Source organism: Pelodiscus sinensis, chromosome 19 (genome assembly GCF_052426305.1).
Source record: "Pelodiscus sinensis isolate ZL-2025 chromosome 19, ASM5242630v1, whole genome shotgun sequence".
NCBI lineage: Eukaryota > Metazoa > Chordata > Testudines > Trionychidae > Pelodiscus > Pelodiscus sinensis.
The window spans coordinates 32,472,440-32,489,545 of NC_143070.1; the positions used below are offsets into that span (position 1 = coordinate 32,472,440).

Sequence of the window (17,106 nt, forward strand, 5' to 3'; positions counted from 1 at the left end):
TGGCCAACCCTCAAACCAGCTGGACTAGCCAGCCCACGTCACAGCGAGTTGCTAGTGGCCCTGTCAGAGAAGAGCCATTGGCAGCTGCAGAGACATCCCTGCAGCTGACTGAGGCGCCTTTCTTGAAAGGGCCACTGGTGAACTGCAATTTCATTGGCTGGCTAGCTCAGTTGGTTAGCGTGTGGTGCTAATAACGCCAAGGTCTTGGGTTCAAGCCCCATGCTGGCCACAGGGGTGTTTGGTTTGGTAACTTCCCTTCCTTTAGCTGCCTGCTATGGACAGGGAAACAGAAACAAGCAAAAGACTGAGAGCTTTGCAGGAAGCAGGGCAGAGATCTGGTAGGGGGAGGCTCCAGCCTGTACAGCTCCAGTGGCTAAAAGGGCCTGGGCCTGGCTTCCTGTCCCCAAAAGCAGGGGACCTGATGCCCAAATTCCTGCTGCTGCAGTGGCTACCTCAAGGCACCAGCTGGGGGGCAGGCTCTGGAGCCCAAGCCACATGGGGAGACTCAATATGACCGGGAGGCCTGGAGCGTGTGAGCCTTGCACAGAGGCTGCTGCTGGGGGCCTGCTTCAGTGGCCCAGCAGCTCAAGTTCCTCTGAACCAGCTTCTCGCTTCTCGCTGCTGAGGCCCCTGACATGAGGCAGTGGGACCATCAGAGGAAGGTGCCAGCGCCAGCCCCAACCTTAGCCCTTCCTCCCAGCCTCCTCCCCCTCAGGGTCTTTCCCCAGCCCCTCCCCAGTTCTACATTCCCCACATAAAAACCAGAGAGTTTGTTCTTTCAACAGGGAAAAGTCCTGTTTGTGTTACCAGCAAGGGGAGGGGGAGAGGGAGAGGGAAGGGGATGTGTTGGGGTATGTTGAGGTTGGGAGGTAGGCACAGAGGGCAAAAAATGAGGAGTAATGTTAATTAGTTGGAACCAAGGGGCTGGGTTTGAACTACTTCAGAGTAAAGGACTCTGCCCCTGGAGCTGCCCTGTCCTCTCCAGAGCCCTTAGGCTGGCACTGGGGAGGCCTGAGTCCAGGCAGTGCCCAGCCAAGGGGGAGGGGTTAGGATTAGCCCCATGCTAGGTGTCAGCTGCTGTAATATGTGGGAAGAAGATTGACTAGGGACATGTTTTGGAAAGTTGCAGCTGGTTTCCCTGACTGGGAATTGAACCCAGGCCACAGCAGTGAGAGTGCTGGATCCTAACCACTAGACCATCAGGGACACATAAAACAAGTCTCCTTGCTCACTTACACTAGCCTTTCGCAGGCCATTTTCTGTCTCCTTGCGGATGGGGGGGGGGGGGGGTCCATTCTCTCTTGCCCAGAGGGGACAAGAACAGACAAATAGAACATCAAAGCAGCCAGACTGGGCCATGCCAGTTGTCCAACTAGCCCAGGATCCTGTCTCACAACAGCAGCCAATTTCATTGTCCGGAGGGAATCCTCAGCACAGACAGTTATTAAGTGATCCCTCCATTCCCAGCTTCAGGTATACATCAGCTAGGGACACTTGCCCTGTCCATTCTGGTGAAATGCCATTGATTGACCTTTCCTGCATTAAATTATCCAGTTCTTTTTTGGACCTTCTTGTAGATTTCACCTTCGCAACATCCTCTGGCAAGGAGTTCCACTGGGTGCAAAAATGCTTCCTCTTTAACTCGGTTACTTACCAGTTTCATTCTGTCACCCTGGTTCTTAAGTAGGCGAAAAAATAATTTCTTATTTGCTTTTGGCACCCCTGTCATCATTACATAAACCCCTGTCCCATCGCCCCTTGCTTGTCCCTTTTCCAAGCTGAGAAGAAGAAGTTCCATGAGCTCCTGGGAGCTGCTTTCCAAAGAAGAGGCATTTCCAGCAGAGAAGATGGCGAAGCCCAATCCCCTACACAAAGCCCCAGGAAATACCAATGGAGATTGGGAAAGCTCCCTCTCGGGCAGCGCTACGGAATGGAGACAAGGGAGACGTGAGGTGAGAGGAAGGGGAACAAGTCACCTCTTCTAAAGGGAGACATGGTGGAAAACTGCCGGTTCCGGTGCAAGCCGAGCTCCAAGGGCTGGTTCCTGCCCTGGTGGCTCCTTGCAGGGCCTGGCTTGACACACACCAAGAAGTGCGTTGAGATTGAGGCTTTTCAGTTCAGAAAGAAGAGACTGAGGGGGATATGATAGAGGTATATATATAAAATCATGAGTGGTGGGAAGAGGGTGAATAAAGAAAAACTATTTACTTGTTCCCATAATATAAGAACTAGAGAACAACACATGAAATTAATGAGTAGCATGTTTAAAAGTAATAATAGAAAGTTCTTCACACAGCGCACAGTCAACCTGTGGAACTCCTTGCCAGAGGAGGCTGTGAAGGCTAGGACTGTAACAGAGGTTAAAAAAGAGCTACATAAAATCATGGAGATTAGGTCCATGAAAGGATATTAGCGAGGGGGTAAGGAATGGTGCCCCTCGCCTCTGTTTGTCAAAGGCTGGAGAAGGATGGCAGGAGACAAATTGCTTGTTCATGATCTTCGGTCCACTGCCTCTGGGGCATCTGGTACTGGCCACTGTTGGAAGACAGGATGCTAGGCTAGATGGACTTTTGGTCTCACCCAGTATGACCATTCTTATATTAAAGTTTGACCTGTGTTTGAAGCCTTTTCTGCAATCAGAACTGTTATGAGGCGACTATGTTTTATCTGATGGTTAGTAAGGCAGGAGCACCGACTAATGCTTTCCCTGCAGTCAGAGCAGGTGAAAGGTAGCTCTCATATGTGGGTTCTCCTGTGTGTAACAAGGTGTGAGCTTCTACTGAAGCTTTTCCCACAGTCAGAGCAGTTAAAGGGTTTCTCTCCTGTGTGGGTTCTTCTATGTATAACAAGCTGTGACTTCTGACTGAAGTGTCTCCCGCAGTCAAAGCAATTGAAAGGTTTCTCTCCTGTGTGAGTTCTCCTATGTGTAACAAGGTTTGACCTCTTCCTGAAGCTTTTCCCACAATCAGAGCAATTGAAAGGTTTCTCCCCTGTGTGGGTCCTCCTATGGATAACAAGCTCTGAATTTGTACTAAAACTTTTCCCACAGTCAGAGCAATTGAAAGGTTTGTCTCCTGTGTGGGTCCTCCTATGGGTAACAAGGTATTCGCTTCTACTGAAGCTTTTCCCACACTCAGAACAACTGAAAGGTTTGTCTCCTGAGTGGGTCCTCCTATGGTTAACAAGGTGTGAATTCTGACGGAAGCTTTTCCTACAGTCAGAGCAGTTGAAGGGTTTCTCCCCTGTATGGGCTCTTCTATGTGTAACAAGGTTTGAGCTGCTCAGAAAGCTTTTCCCACAGTCAGAGCAATTGAAAGGTTTGTCTCCTGTGTGGGTCCTCCTATGTCTTACAAGGTGATCGCTTCTACTGAAGCTTTTCCCACAGTCAGAGCAGTTATGGGGTGTGTCTCTTATATGTAGTATCTGATGGTTCGTAAAGTGCAAGTGCTGACTGAAGCTTTTCCCAGAGTCAGAGCACTTGAAGGGCTTCTCTCCTGTGTGGGCTCTTTGGTGTTCAATAAGAGTTTCACAGTCACTACAAGTGCAGGGTGACTGTTGATGGGGGATTTTCTGTTGAATGGTTTCTGTGTTTCTTTTCTCCCCTCTGCTCCTGTGACTGGATTTATCCTGTCCACTTCGTGGATGGTTTCCATGCTGCCCTTCTGGGCTATGCTGATTCTCACAAGTCTCTCCCTGCTCACATAGCTGGGAAACATGCCCTTCAGGTCTTCCCAGTAACATCCCACATGGAGACACTTGCTCCGGTCCGTCCTGCTGAAGATCATGGTTCTCAGTCAGCATCCCATCACCTGTTGGGATAGAGAAATAATCCAGACAGGAGTTATTGTCTATGATGAGCTGAAAGAAAACTCTAAAAGAGGAATAGAAAAGGGGACACATGCTCAAATAATGATTGAATTATCATGAGCTGAGTTCACCCTCCTTCTTCACAACTCTTCCACAGAAGAGAAAACCCAGCCTTTCCTCATCCACCATGCTCTGGCTCCAGTTGAAGACAGGTTAAAGAATCAGACAGACTTCATGAAAACACACAACTAACACCTGCTATAAGTTGGTTTCTGAGGCAATTTAACTGATTGCTCACCTGTGTGGATGCCACTGATGATCTCCCCTTCCTCACAGCTCTGGTGATCTGGGACCTGCAACTCCTCCTCTCGCTCCACCCAGGAGAGCACATGAACTTCAGAGACTGGAAATCCTGTTTGGAGAGTAATTAATCAAGTGCTGATCTTGTTCATTAAGGTCTCCGCCATTACTGCTTCCAGAGTCAGGATCTGAGTCACCCATCCAGAGAGGCTCCTTTCCAAAAGCCCAGAACACACACACCTGCAGTAAAGGCGCATCCCCTCCCCCCACCTTGAGAATGGCCCAGCTCTTTCCCCAGGGGAGCTGAGCACTCTGCTGCACTCTCTAGGGTACAACTCAGTCCCCCTCAAAGCCCATTCCATCCCCCTCATCCCCAGTATCTCAGAGCAGGACAGGGACACACTGCTCACAAGGGGAGCTCTAGGGAGGGCTGGCAGGTCTGACACCAAGGCGCTCAGACTGTAGCGGCCACATGCCAGGTCACTAGGACTTGGAGAAGAAGGACTAGCTCTAGCTCCCCAAGGCTTTGTCCACAAAGCTCCTGGCTGGTGGGCTGGGCTCCCCCTGCTCTTTGGCTCAGATGTTCTACTTGGGCCAGAAGGAGGCAGAGGAAGTTGTCTGAGCAGCTAAGTGAAACCTTGACAGGCTGCTTCAGGCCCTGCCTATGCTCCTGACTCCTGATCCCAACTTCCTGTGTCTGGGTGGGCCTTGCTAGCTGCCCACAACAGCTGCCTTTCCCGCAGCTGCCCAGGGTGGTGCCAGACTTCTCCAGCGACCAGCCAGGGTGGAGCTGAGCAGTGCTGCTTCTCTGGTGCTTGTGGCTGTTATTCAGCTCCCCGTCTGTAGCCTCGGTTCTATTCTGCCAGCAGCAGCCTTTGTGTGGTTTCCCAGTCTGCCCCTTCTAGTGAGCCCGGCCTTTGATTTGGGGCCGCTCCAGGGAGGCACAGAATCTACCACATTTGCACCTTGTGAGCGCCTTCCCCATAGCTTTGCATCCACCCCTTCTCGGACCTGCATTTAGTGTTCAGAAGAGCCACAATAGAGATCATTGTGCTACCACTGTCACACAATCGCAAGACAGCTTGTGCGAAGTGTGCTGTGTGATGAGTCAATGGGAAAATTCTGATCTGATGACTAGGATTATCTTGTTTATCTCCATTATTTTGGAACTAAAACAAGCCAGGTTTTGGCAGAATGGTGGAGCACTGCTATCAACTAACCAAGAAATCACATTCCTGAGCAGGAGGAAGGCAATCAACACACCGCTCTCTGCAGTAACTGCAAACACACAGTCCTAACAGATAGCTCACTGACCCTTGTGCACAAGAGCGGGATGAGGGGATAATGGATATGGATGTTTTGTTCAAACAAACAGGCAGAAGGCCAAGTGGGGTAGCAACACATGGAAAGCAACATGCATTTTATTTTGGTCAATATGAGAGGAGAAGGCATAGGAGGAGCATGTTGATACTGGCTGAGGGGCAGTGTTCTAGCTGCTGACTGAGCTGGTACCATTATTGGGTTGGGACAAGTCTCACTATACCTGTGCCTGAGGAGCTGGGACACTAGCACCCTGCTCCTTTCACAATAAACCTGGCCGAGTGCCTTAGTCTCCGAATGGAGCCTGGGTCTTTCTTAGCGGTAACCCTGTGCTGTGCTGCATGGATAAGCTGCACGCTCTGCCAGTGCCGCTGGCATCAAGGCTCCAGAAAGATCCGCCCTGAACAGCCGTATCAACGCTCTGTGGTGCTAGCAGCAATTCATATGGCACTGCAGTCACTGCAGAAAGCAAAATTATCAATCACAGCAGCACCCGGGAACTCTGGCATAAATCAGGATCTCACTGTGCTATCGCAGTGCTCATATGGAGCTAAGCATCACCCCTCTTTAGTGTAGGTATCCTTTCCAGCCCTGAGCAACAGAGACACTCTATAAAAGCTAGTAAAGAGAGAGGTGACTGCACACAGAGAGCCTAAGGGACTTGATCAAGGTCACACAGGAGGACTGTGACAGGCAGAGAACTGATCACAGGTCTCCTGAGCATAAAGCCAGACATTCACACAGGAAGAAAAAGTTCCTACCCGAAGATATAAAAAGACAAGACAGGTGACGTGATTTATCTCCACTGAACAGAGAGACAAGTGAGCCCCAGAGAGAATGAAGCTGAACTTTTGAAAGGAAACCCAGCATGTGCCTGAAATGCATGGAAAGCTCTGCTCACGTTTCTCTACTACAGAGCTATCTCGGACAAAATACTCGCAGAGCGTCAACTGCCTCATCCATCCTCCCTAAGCCCCAGCATCCAGCCCCTCTCACTGACAAGTACCAGCATGTCACAGAGATTAGCTACAGGCAGGGAAGGACTCTGGGAACCGCACCCTCCTTCCAGTGCCTGAGCACACTGCCACATGGGGACTCTGCAGCCACTAACAGCAGCCAGACCCAGACCCTGACCCTGACCTCTGGTACCTGCTGTTCCTGCCTGAGCCCTTCCACTCACACCTCTGGTCAAAGCACAAGATGGGCAAGATAGCGGGGAAGTGGAACGAGACCTGAACCTGCTTTCCCTGGGAGGGGTCACGGAGGGGACAGTCTTTCACACAAGAGCCAGGATTATTGGGGCAGATACTCCTGACATTGGGGGCAGAGGCAATGAATAACCCTGAACCAAACCCAACCCAGATGCTCCAGAGCCCACCCAGCTGCTGTTACCCAAGGGGACAGGAATCCTTACTCAGCCAGTTCACAGCCTCATAATTCTCCTGCATCACATCCCTGTAGAGGGCTCTCTGGCCCGGGTCCAGCAGAGCCCATTCCTCCTCAGAGAAACACACAGCCACCTCCTCGAAGCTCACAGGCTCCGCCACGGCCATTTCCTGTCCCTGGCTCTGCAGGGCAGGGGCTGAGCTGGAGACAAACATGGGTGATCTGCAGCCTGGTAGGGAGAGAAGAGGGAGACATTTCAGAAGGGGCTTTAATCCTTTCCACATCCCCATTCTGCCCAGACTCTGTCCGTGGTGACACACATGCTAGATTCTGCCATTGTGGGCAAAAGTTTTAGGCTAGATATTCCATAAACAGCGCACAGGAGTTAGATCCCAAATACACATTCATTTCTGTCTGTACCTGGCGTAAGTTACAACACTACTGCCTCTGCCACTATGGGATTTAGTTCTCAGCACCCAGTGTTTCTGATAACAAGCCACATATTCATCTGCCTGAATATGGACATAGGTTAAATGCAGGCTGCTGTATTTAAAACCCCCACTCTTCATTCACAGATTTGCAGCACAAACTTTGCTCTCTCATCTGACAAGAGACATTATAAACCCTTTCCACAACAGAGAGCCAGTGAAGTTAACACCACCATTCAGATGCTTATTATTAAACACGGGTGCTGAGTGTTTCCAGGGTGAGATCTTAACATTCATGAATTAATGGGATCAGAAGATATCCTCAGTTATGCGGCCTGACCCCCTCTGTGGCACAAGCCATTACACTTAGTCCAGTTACCCAGGCACAAAGCTCTGTTTCCCCACAGTGTATTTTCTAGAAAGTCCCCCAGTGATTTGAAGACATCAAGAGATGGAGAATCCACCAGTTCTTTGCTCATTTGTTTCAGCAGCAAATCCTCTTCCCCATCAACCATTTATGCCCCTTCTAGCCTGAAATAGTCTGGCTTCAGCTTTAACTTATTGGCTCTTGCTGAGCCTTATTCAGTCAATGGCATGGGCAATACATTTTGATGGGGGGGGGGAGGCAAATGGAAAGTGGCTGAGAGCTGCACTCTTCCATGACATTAATGCAGGAAATGCAGGCTCTGGGATGGACATTGGGAGAAGGAAGCAATCTTGGGATAACGGTGTGGGATGCAGGACAGGTAGAGGGGTCTAAGAGAGAGTTTGAGTGAAGGAGGCAGGCTGTGATCTAGGACACTGTATTAGCCAACTACGCATTAGATATTAAAAGCAACTTTAATTTAGATAAGTGGCTGAGTGGACAAGTAAGGGACTGTGGGTTTCTGACCACTGAGAGCTCTTGCATATATAGCTGCAGGAGGAGGACAGAGTTTGGGTATGCAAAGCAGAGGGCAGGAGTGGGGAGCAGAGATTAGGAGGGGAAGGGAGAGGTTGGGGTGGCAGAGGCAAGCTCTGGACAGGAGACTTATCTGAGTGACTCCTGGCCAGAGGCCAAGCACCTCAGGAAGGCAGGGAGCCTGCCCGACCCTCTCACAGGCTGCAGGGCCATGTGGTTGTGTGAATAATTATGACCCAGAGGGAAGGGGGCACGGTGCTTTGTTTCTGGCCAGAAACTGACCAATGAAATTGTCCTGGGGGTGGAAGCAGCACCTGAAGCCTTCCCTCCTCCCCTCCAGACTCACAGTAGCTTTCTGATAGAAATGTAGCCGTGTTAGTCTGGTGTCGCTGAAACAAAATACAGGACTATGTAGCACTTTAAAGACTAACAAGATGGTTTATTAGATGATGAGCTTTCGTGGGCCAGACCCACTTCCTCAGATCAAATAGTGGAAGAAAATAGTCACAACCATATATACCCCACTATTTGATCTGAGGAAGTGGGTCTGGCCCACGAAAGCTCAGTAGCTTTCTGAGTGACTTGAGATGGGGGGTGGCATCTGTGGGCTGGATCCAATGGCTTGGTAGGATGGATCCGACCCATGGGGTGTATTTTACCCAGGCCTGCACTAGACGTAACAGCCCTTGGGGATCCAGCAGTTTCTTGCCTTGAATGAACTGATATAGTGGAAGCAAGGCAGCTCTCAGCCTATTTATTGCTTGAAACCAACCCCATATTGAAACTGACTGAGCAGTGAAATCTCAACTTGAATGTGCTGTCCGCTGTGCACTTTAACTTCACCCCTTTAGCATCACAAACTCATAGACCAGTGTTTCTCCAAGTGTCCACAGGTCCCCATGCAGCACCCCTGGGGCTCCTCACTGATCAGTGGCTGAGATTTAGGGCTGTGCTCGCCATGGTCACTGGGTCTGGTTGGTAACTTCAATGACAATCCCATGAAAATGTTTTCACTGGAATTTTCTCATCATTTAAAGAATCTCCACCTGCAAACTCACCCTGTCTGAAAGCTCCCAGGGATTTTCCTCTTGCTCTCTCCAGTGCAGAGGGCAGAGTGTCTGGTGGGGGAAGGGATAAGAGAGGTGAGACTCCAGGCTCTCCTATTTATAACAATGTCCCCTCTCTGAACTCTGCGTTTCACTTGTATCAGAGACCAGACAGAGACACACTCAGGAACTGAGTATGAAACAGTCTGAAACTTTCATTCCTTCTCTCACTCAGGCACCTCCCAGCAATGGAACCAACATCCCCGCAACCTGTCCCAGGAGAGACAAGCTGTAAGTGAGATTTACTTTTCCCTCCTCACCCCCTCCCACTTGGCTTCTCATTCACTTACTGCCTCTTATCATAACCTGGAGCTGTGGTGGTGGAACACGTGGTCATCACAGTAACTTTAGCCATTTTGATCTCTGAATGGGAGGTTCAGAGTTTGCAAACCCCTGGCTCTATCTGCAAGCAGTTGGGTCTCTTCGCTCAGTGTCTCTAAGGAGAGCAGTGTGATGGGACCATCATTCTCCATGTGGGAATTGAGGCAGGGGAAGGTTGGCTTCATAGGCCAGATTCAATGGTCTCAGATACTTGAACCACTTTCCCCTAATCCATCCCTTCTAGGTACCTTTGAACTCCCTCAGAGTCTCTGACAGAGCAATCATTCTCTGGGAGAAACCTCTGACTTGTTCTTCTAGTTCAGGAGAAATCTCTTCCGGCAGCTGGAACTGCCCCGTCTCACACCTGGACAGAAACAATTCCATGTGATTGTATTTCATTTGCTGCTAAGTTCTGGCTAGTGAGTCTCAGCCCTAATAGGTCTGGAGTCAGAATTCCTCCAATTTTCCCAGCAACACAGTCCATGGCCATGCAACCTTCCCCTGAAAGGTCCCATTGCTATTCTTCACTTCTGTCCTGGGGAGACTAGCTGGGGGACAAAAGGGGAATTGAGTCTTCATGGCTAACTCACTCCTTGGCCTCTAGGCGTTGAGGGACAGGAGGTTCCCAGGTGAAGGGCTGAAGGAATCTGTCCAGTAGGGACTAGACTGAGACACCAGCTCCTCCATCCCCAGCTCCTTCCACATAGGTCTCCAAACAGCCCTCAGGTGGGACAGACTCTTGGTCCTTGCTGCCCTGGGCTGAATGTGCCCAGTGCACAGCAGTGACAGGCCCATGTTCCACCCCACAGTCCCCAGGGAGGTGACAGCTCCAGGAAACACTTGAAGTCAGACTGTGCCCTGAATGGGGAATTCCAGAGTCTGCTGTGTGAGGGTGAGACCCTCAGAATTAAATGAGTCAGAGATATTCGTGTCTAACATTTGGCTCTTAGAGCCCTGTGGAGATGTGGTGCTAACATCAGCTCCAAGCTCTTTCCCTGAGCTGTGCAGCGTGAGGGGAGTGAGAGCCACATACCTACTCAGGGTGCTCCTGATGTCCTAGAAAAAAGACACAGAAAAGACTCTCAGTCCCATTGGACACACACAGGGGACATCAGGGAAGGGATTTTGCAAACAGGGGAAGAGAGCCCCTGCCCTGACCCCAAGAACATGGATCCCCTGAGTGAATGGGGCTTTACAATCTCTATTAGCTCTGTGCCTGTAACTTTACAAAGCACGGCAGTTACTCACATGGCAGCAATGCACATGGAGTGGAGTTACATCCAGATCTGACGGCTGGACCTCAGCACTTGTGATTCAGGAGCCTCCCTTCCCTGTGTGGGGAGCTGAGACGTTTCTCCCTCAGTCTCACCTGCAGGAATTCACTCGCTGGCTTCTGACACTTCCCCTCCAGGTCACTGATCCCCTTGCTGAGATGGGAAATCTGTGCAGAGAGTTTCCCGACAGTGTCAGTCTGGAGCCTCCCAATCTCCTCGTCCAGCTTCTCCAGCTGGGCCAGCAGAAGTCGTTCTTGTTCCTCCAGGAACTGCCGCAGCTGCTGAAACTCGGCCACAATCCTCTGCCTCTCTGCTTGGGTCCATTTCTGTATGGAAACAGGGAAAGGGTTGGTCAAGGGCATGAAAGGAGCCCAGGATCCTTTCATGGAGAGCTGAGTGCGCGGTAGGGAGAATTTCTTGGAAAACCCTAAAATGTGTGACATTTGACTCTACTTTGTGGTTAGTAGGCAGATGCATCTCTCCCAGCATCTCCTTTGGCCTGTGTCCCTCTGAAAGGGATGTTCCCATGTCTGTCATGGGCAGCTTCTTTTGTTATTCATGGGCTCTGGAAATTCGGACCCTGAGCAGCACGAGGCAGGACTTAGCACCACTCTGACAGAGATACCCAGGAAGGAAACAGGAGGAAACGTTAATACACCAAGTGAGCAGACAACCCTTTAGGGGGACACTCAGCTCCCTTGGGGAGGATTTCTGGGAAAGCTACAAAGGCTGGACATTAACTCATGTGCTGACATGGATGCTCAGGGCCTGTCTACACATGGATCTCACCCTGCAATCCACAATCCAGAAGAAACACAAACAAGCCCAACCTCAGCAAAGCCACACAGGAGTCTGCCTCCTAACAACCCTCCCACTGCCAGTCCCTGCTGTTTCAAACCACAGGCACCTACCAGATACTCCTGGCGTGTCCCTTCTGCTGTTGTTTTCCTTCCCAGCACCTTTTCTCTCTCTTCCCTCAGAGTCTTCAAATGGACTTCCAGTTTTTCCTGAAGAAACAGATAAGCATGAGGGCAAACCCCATCAGATGTCAGGAGCCCATTTGTCTGCCTTTAAGAGAGTCCCAGTTTTATAATATAATGCAGATTGCCTATCTCCTAGAACTGGAAGGGACCTTGGAAAGTCATCGAGTCCAGTCCGCTGCCTTCACAGCAGGACCAAGTACCACCACTGACAAATTTTTGTCCCAAATGGCCTCTGAAAGGAGCGAACTAACAACCCTGGGTTTAGCAGGCCAATGCTCAAACCACTGAACTATCCCTCCCCCCTATGCAGAGCTCTGCCGCTGCCTAGCAGGGACTCAGCCCTGGACATGGGTTTGTCCATAGAAAAAGACACAGGAGGAGACTGCGGATGCAGCAGGACACTTGTGAAGGCAGAGGAAGGATCAGTGGTGGCACCTTTATAAAGAATGATGCAGGTGGGGATTAGAGAGGTAAAAGTGGTCAACAATACTAATCATGTAACCGATTACAATTTTATCAGTGACAGGAGTTTTTTAACCTGCTGACTGGCAGGGCTGGTAGCGGAAATGGGCTCTCCTGGGCCGGGGATCTCTCTTAAGGTCTGCCGGGGTTGGCCACAAGGACTGCTGGGAACTCCCAGCAGCTGCAGACTGACGTTAGCTGCCAGAGGAAAGCAGGCACTGGTGGGGCAGTGGGGAGTTTAACCAGTAACTGGCACCGATAAGCATTAGCTCTTCAGTTAACCAGTTTGAACTCTTGCTACAATCCAGTTGAATCCTAGTTGTGTCTGGCATGGACCTGCACTTCCTGAAGTCCTGCTATGGGTGGAGTGAAGGCCCTCGGGGCCCCGCACAGCATCCAGCCCAGCAACCTCCTGTGATCTAAACCTCTCTGATTGTTAACACCTTCCCTTGTGCAGACACCCCTCCTGTCACCAGTGAGGGCTGGGTTTCAGGATTCAGAGCCTCAGAGAAACATTTCCCACATCAGGTATCTTATGTAAACTGCCACAAAGGCAGAGAATTTACTTTTTACAGCATCTCTTGCAGGTTTTACAGAGCTGTGACACAATTGTGCCCGGTAACTGTCAGTGAAATAATGCTGTAATTAAAATGCACTGGACAGTAACTTTGTACCTTGTACGCCTGGGCAGCTTCCTGTTTGGATACCACCATGTGAGCCTGGGATCTGTCACACACCACACAGATGGGAGTTTGATCCTCTTCACAGAACAGCTTCAGAGCCTCCTGGTGCTCCCCACACACCCCGTCCCATCTTGCTCTCTTTGCTGCCTGGAAACTCAGCGGCTTGGCTAGTTCCACCATGTTTACCAGCTGCCGGTTGGGCCGGAGGGGTCCCTGCTGCTCAGTGTCTCTGCCCTGAGGGCTGAGGGGGGCCTGGCAGGAATTGTGCCCACACTCCAGAGTGACAGGGGCTGTGAAATCCTCCAGACAGACGGGACGCGGCGCTTCCTCCCGGACACTTTCCACGGGGCTCTCTGCAGCCATGGCTGCCTCTGGGCCGGGGGACCGGGGCCGTGTCACTGTCCTGAGCTCAGCAATGGGGGGTCAGGCCCCGGGGGGGGGGTCTGAGGCACCAGCACTGAGGCTACAAAAAAAATCAAAAATAAAAACCAAAAAAGTCCCTCAAAGCTTCGCTCACCCCCCCCCCCCGCCCCTCAGCCCCCTGCCCCAGCCAGACCCCCCCCCCGGTCTCTGTGCCCCTCCCCACCCTGTGTTTAAATCCCCCCCCCCCGCACACTCTGCAGCCCCCTCACAGCCCCGCCCCCCGCAGACACCCCGAGCATCAGGAAGCCCGGGGGGGGGGGCACGCGCAGGTTGAGTGTTTGTGACGCGCCAATTCCCCGCCCCGCTCCCTCCCGCTGGGCTGCGGCCTCCCCCGCAGCGAGTAACGGCGCCAACGGCCCCTCACAACGGCTCCCACCTCAGGGCGCGCGGCGCGTGACGCTGCTGCAGGCCGCTGCGAAGTGGGCGGGGCCTGAGCACGGTCGGGAAAGCGCTGAAAACCCGGCCGCGGCGTTCGGAATGGGGCGGGCCCGGTCAGACCGCGCATGCGCAGCGGGTCAGTGATTCCGATGAGAATCCAGCGCCCGGGCTTAGCTCAGACCGAGACATGCCTGGCCCCGCCCCCAGGCCCCGGGCAGATGCTGCTTCCGCTGCTGGGACCCGGGCCGGGGCGATGCGCTGCCCTTTCCCACGGGTCCGATCTCCCCCGAGCCCCACGAGCCCCCTCGCAGCCTGACACCCGGCAGCGCCCCCCTCCCCCGCCGCAGTGCAACCCCTGCCCCTCCCCCCGCCTCCTCCACTGTCTCTGCATCCCGGCGCCCCCAGCGCTCCCCGTGGCAGCCACTGGCCGCAGCTGGTGCCCAACGGACCCCGCCCCCCACTGTGACGTTGCTTGCTCCGCCCCTTGCTCTCGCTCCGATTGACAGGGGTTCCCCGGGCTGTCACGCCCCAGTGACGCACAATTGCCCGCCCCCGTGGCCGCATCATCAGTGACATGAATTGCCCCGCCCCTTGCTCTGACGGGGATTCCTCTGGCCCCGCTCTCAGGCCGGGAGTGACGGGGCCGCCCAGAGACTCTGAGGGCGGGGCCGGGACTTGAAAGTGGGCGTGGCCGGGGCTCCACGAACCAATGAGAGCGCGGAGCCCAGTGACGCGCCTGCTGCCGCCTGCCCCCCTCCGGCGCGAGACACGGTCCCGCCTCTCGGGCCACTGGGGCGGGAGCGCGCGGACTCGGCCGGGCTCGGGCCCCAGAACGTGTCACCTGCTGGGGGGGGCGCCGGGTCCTCGCCCTGGGCAGGCAGCTCCCGCCCCCCTGCCCCCCCCCCCCCGCCTCTGGGCTCTGTTTGCAGGACGCTGGGAACGGGCCGCAGGGGGCGGGTCACTGGGGATCCCTGTTCTGTTCCCTCCCCCTGGGGCACCCGCACTGGGCACTGGGCAGACAGGACACGGGGCTGGGGGGGCCTTTGTCTGACCCGCTGTATAGGCATAAAGTGCTACTCTCCGTTTTTCCTCCCGTTGCAGTTTCTGTCCTGCAGACATGGAATTCGTTGCTACTGCTCAGGACTTGCTACATTTTGCTCCTGGTCCATGGGTTGCAAATTCAGCCGGACTGGGGATTCTGGTCGAAAACACTCACAATTCGCTTCTTGTACCGCATCCTCCCCACCCCCTACAGTTTGAGGCTGGGCTCCCCTATGCACTAACCTGCCAGTCGAGATGGAGGAGGGTTGGGGTTGGAGCAGAGAGGCAGGGAGGAGGCTCCAGGTGCCCGTGGTAGGCGGAGTAGGAGCACGTGAGCTCAGGGACGACAGAGGAGGGGGAGGGGAGGCAGAATGGGAATAAATTGGTACCTCCATAGCATGGTGCCCAGGGGCAACTGACCCCTCCAGCCTCCTCGTTACACCACTGCCCCTTCACGTGCAGATCTATCCTCTTATGCATGTGCAAGATCTGTGAGAGCCGTCCCATGAATCTGCAGTTAGTGTCTGTGGCGCCTGCTTCTAGGTGGTGTCTCGATGCTGCCACAGTCACCTCCAAAGAGGGGGCTTCCCAAAGCAGGCCCTTGCTGCTGACCCCCAAGGCATCCACAGGTCCAGTCTCCTTTCAGTAGGCCCACTTCCCAGGGCTCATTGATCCTGGATCTGGCTTCCATCCCTCTCCAACCTTTGCAACTGCCCAGAGGTGCTCACCTTCCGCCTTATCCATTCCCACCTCATTCACCCCACAGGGACAGTCTCTGCCTCTGTCCTAGGGATTATTCTACCAAGACGTAATACAAAGTTTCCATGTAAAAGGACTCACTACAAAGCTAAAAATTTCAATGAGAAAATGATTAATACAGAGATGTGTCTACATCTGCTGCAGGGAGACACCTCTGCCTGCCTCCAGCCATCTTCCCCAGAGTCTACAGCCCCATTGCAAAGCGGGGGAGGGGAAGAAAAGAGGCTGAGGCCCATCCAACACGACTGAAGCAGTCATGAGCAAGCCATGCCAGGGAGCCATTCTCCGGTCCATTGCTGGTGCTGTGTTGCTTCAGGCACGCTGAAAAGTAGTCACCTCTAGGGTGGGCTGGACAGCTGTTTAACACCTGCAGTCTCAGGGCAGGCAGGGGGCAGTGCAGGCTGCCTTCCTGCAGGGCCCCCATCAGAATTACTGAGCCCTCCTGGCTTAGGAAAATAATAAATGGGAGGATTGGAAATTAACCGCCCAGTCTCACGTCCCCTAGCCCGGGAATGAGCCATCTACATTAGGCCCCAGCTGGAGTATCATGTCCAGTTCTGGGTGCCACATTTCAGGAAACGTGGAGAAACTGGAGAAAGTCCAGAGAAGATCAACACAAATGATGAAAGGTCTAGAGAACATGAGATATGAGGCACGGCTGAAGGAATTGGCCTTGTTTACCTGGGAAAAAAGAAGACCGAAAAGGGACATGAGAGCAGCTTTCAAGTATATATGGGTATGTCTACACTAGCCCCCTAGTTCGAACTAGGGAGGCTCATGTAGGCATTCGAAGTTGCAAATGAAGCCCAGGATTTAAATATCCCGGGCTTCATTTGCATCTTCCCGGGTGCCGCCATTTTTAAATGTCCCTTAGTCCGAACTCTGTGCCCACGGCTACACGCAGCACGGAGTAGGTAGTTCGAATTAGGATCTCTAATTTGAACTACCATTACTCCTCGTGGAATGAGGTGTACCGTTAGTTTGAATTAGAGATTCTAATTCGAACTATCTAGTCCTTGCCGCGTGTAGCCACCGGCACGGAGTTCGGACTAAGAGACATTTAAAAGTGGCGGCGCCCGGGAAGATGCCAATGAAGTCCGGGATATTTAAATCCCGGGCTTCATTTGCAAACTTTGAATGCCTACATTAGCCTCCCTAGTTCGAACTAGGGGACTAGTGTACACATATCCTTAAAGAGTATCATAAGGAGGAGGAAGAAAAGTTGTTCTCCTTGGCCTCTGAGATTAGGATGAGAAGCAATGGGCTTAATTGCAGCAAGGGAGGTTTAGGCTGGACATTAGGAAAAACTTCCTGCCTGTCAGGGTGGTTAAACACTGGAGTAAATTGCCTAGGGAGATTGTGGAATCTCCATTACTGGACATATTTAAAACCACGTTAGACAGACACCTGTCAGGGATGAGCTAGGGCAACTCAACTTTGGAAGCCGCAGGGGCCACACTGATACTTACAGAACATGCTGACAGCTTCAACACAAGTGTGGTTGAATATGCAAGCAAATATATACAAATAGCTT

At 52.6% G+C, this 17,106-nt stretch overlaps 2 protein-coding genes and 1 non-coding gene across 3 annotated transcripts in view; 1 reads left to right on the plus strand and 2 right to left on the minus strand.

Moving 5' to 3' along the window:
• The window catches only part of LOC149523058 (uncharacterized), a 224,171-nt gene that overhangs the window by 172,114 nt on the left and 34,951 nt on the right, over nucleotides 1-17,106 (plus strand).
• Nucleotides 1,135-1,206, minus strand: TRNAE-CUC (transfer RNA glutamic acid (anticodon CUC)). Its single transcript has one exon. It is a non-coding gene; the product is annotated as a tRNA-Glu (tRNA).
• On the minus strand, nucleotides 2,244-13,459 carry LOC142821536 (uncharacterized). Its single transcript, XM_089771264.1, has 9 exons — nucleotides 12,963-13,459; nucleotides 11,755-11,850; nucleotides 10,939-11,169; nucleotides 10,603-10,625; nucleotides 9,818-9,933; nucleotides 9,201-9,260; nucleotides 6,842-7,042; nucleotides 4,106-4,219; nucleotides 2,244-3,809 (listed from the first exon to the last, which is right to left on the minus strand). The coding sequence occupies exons 1-9, from the start codon at nucleotides 13,332-13,334 to the stop codon at nucleotides 2,737-2,739; spliced, it is 2,286 nt and encodes a 761-aa protein (XP_089627390.1). The 5' UTR covers nucleotides 13,335-13,459; the 3' UTR covers nucleotides 2,244-2,736.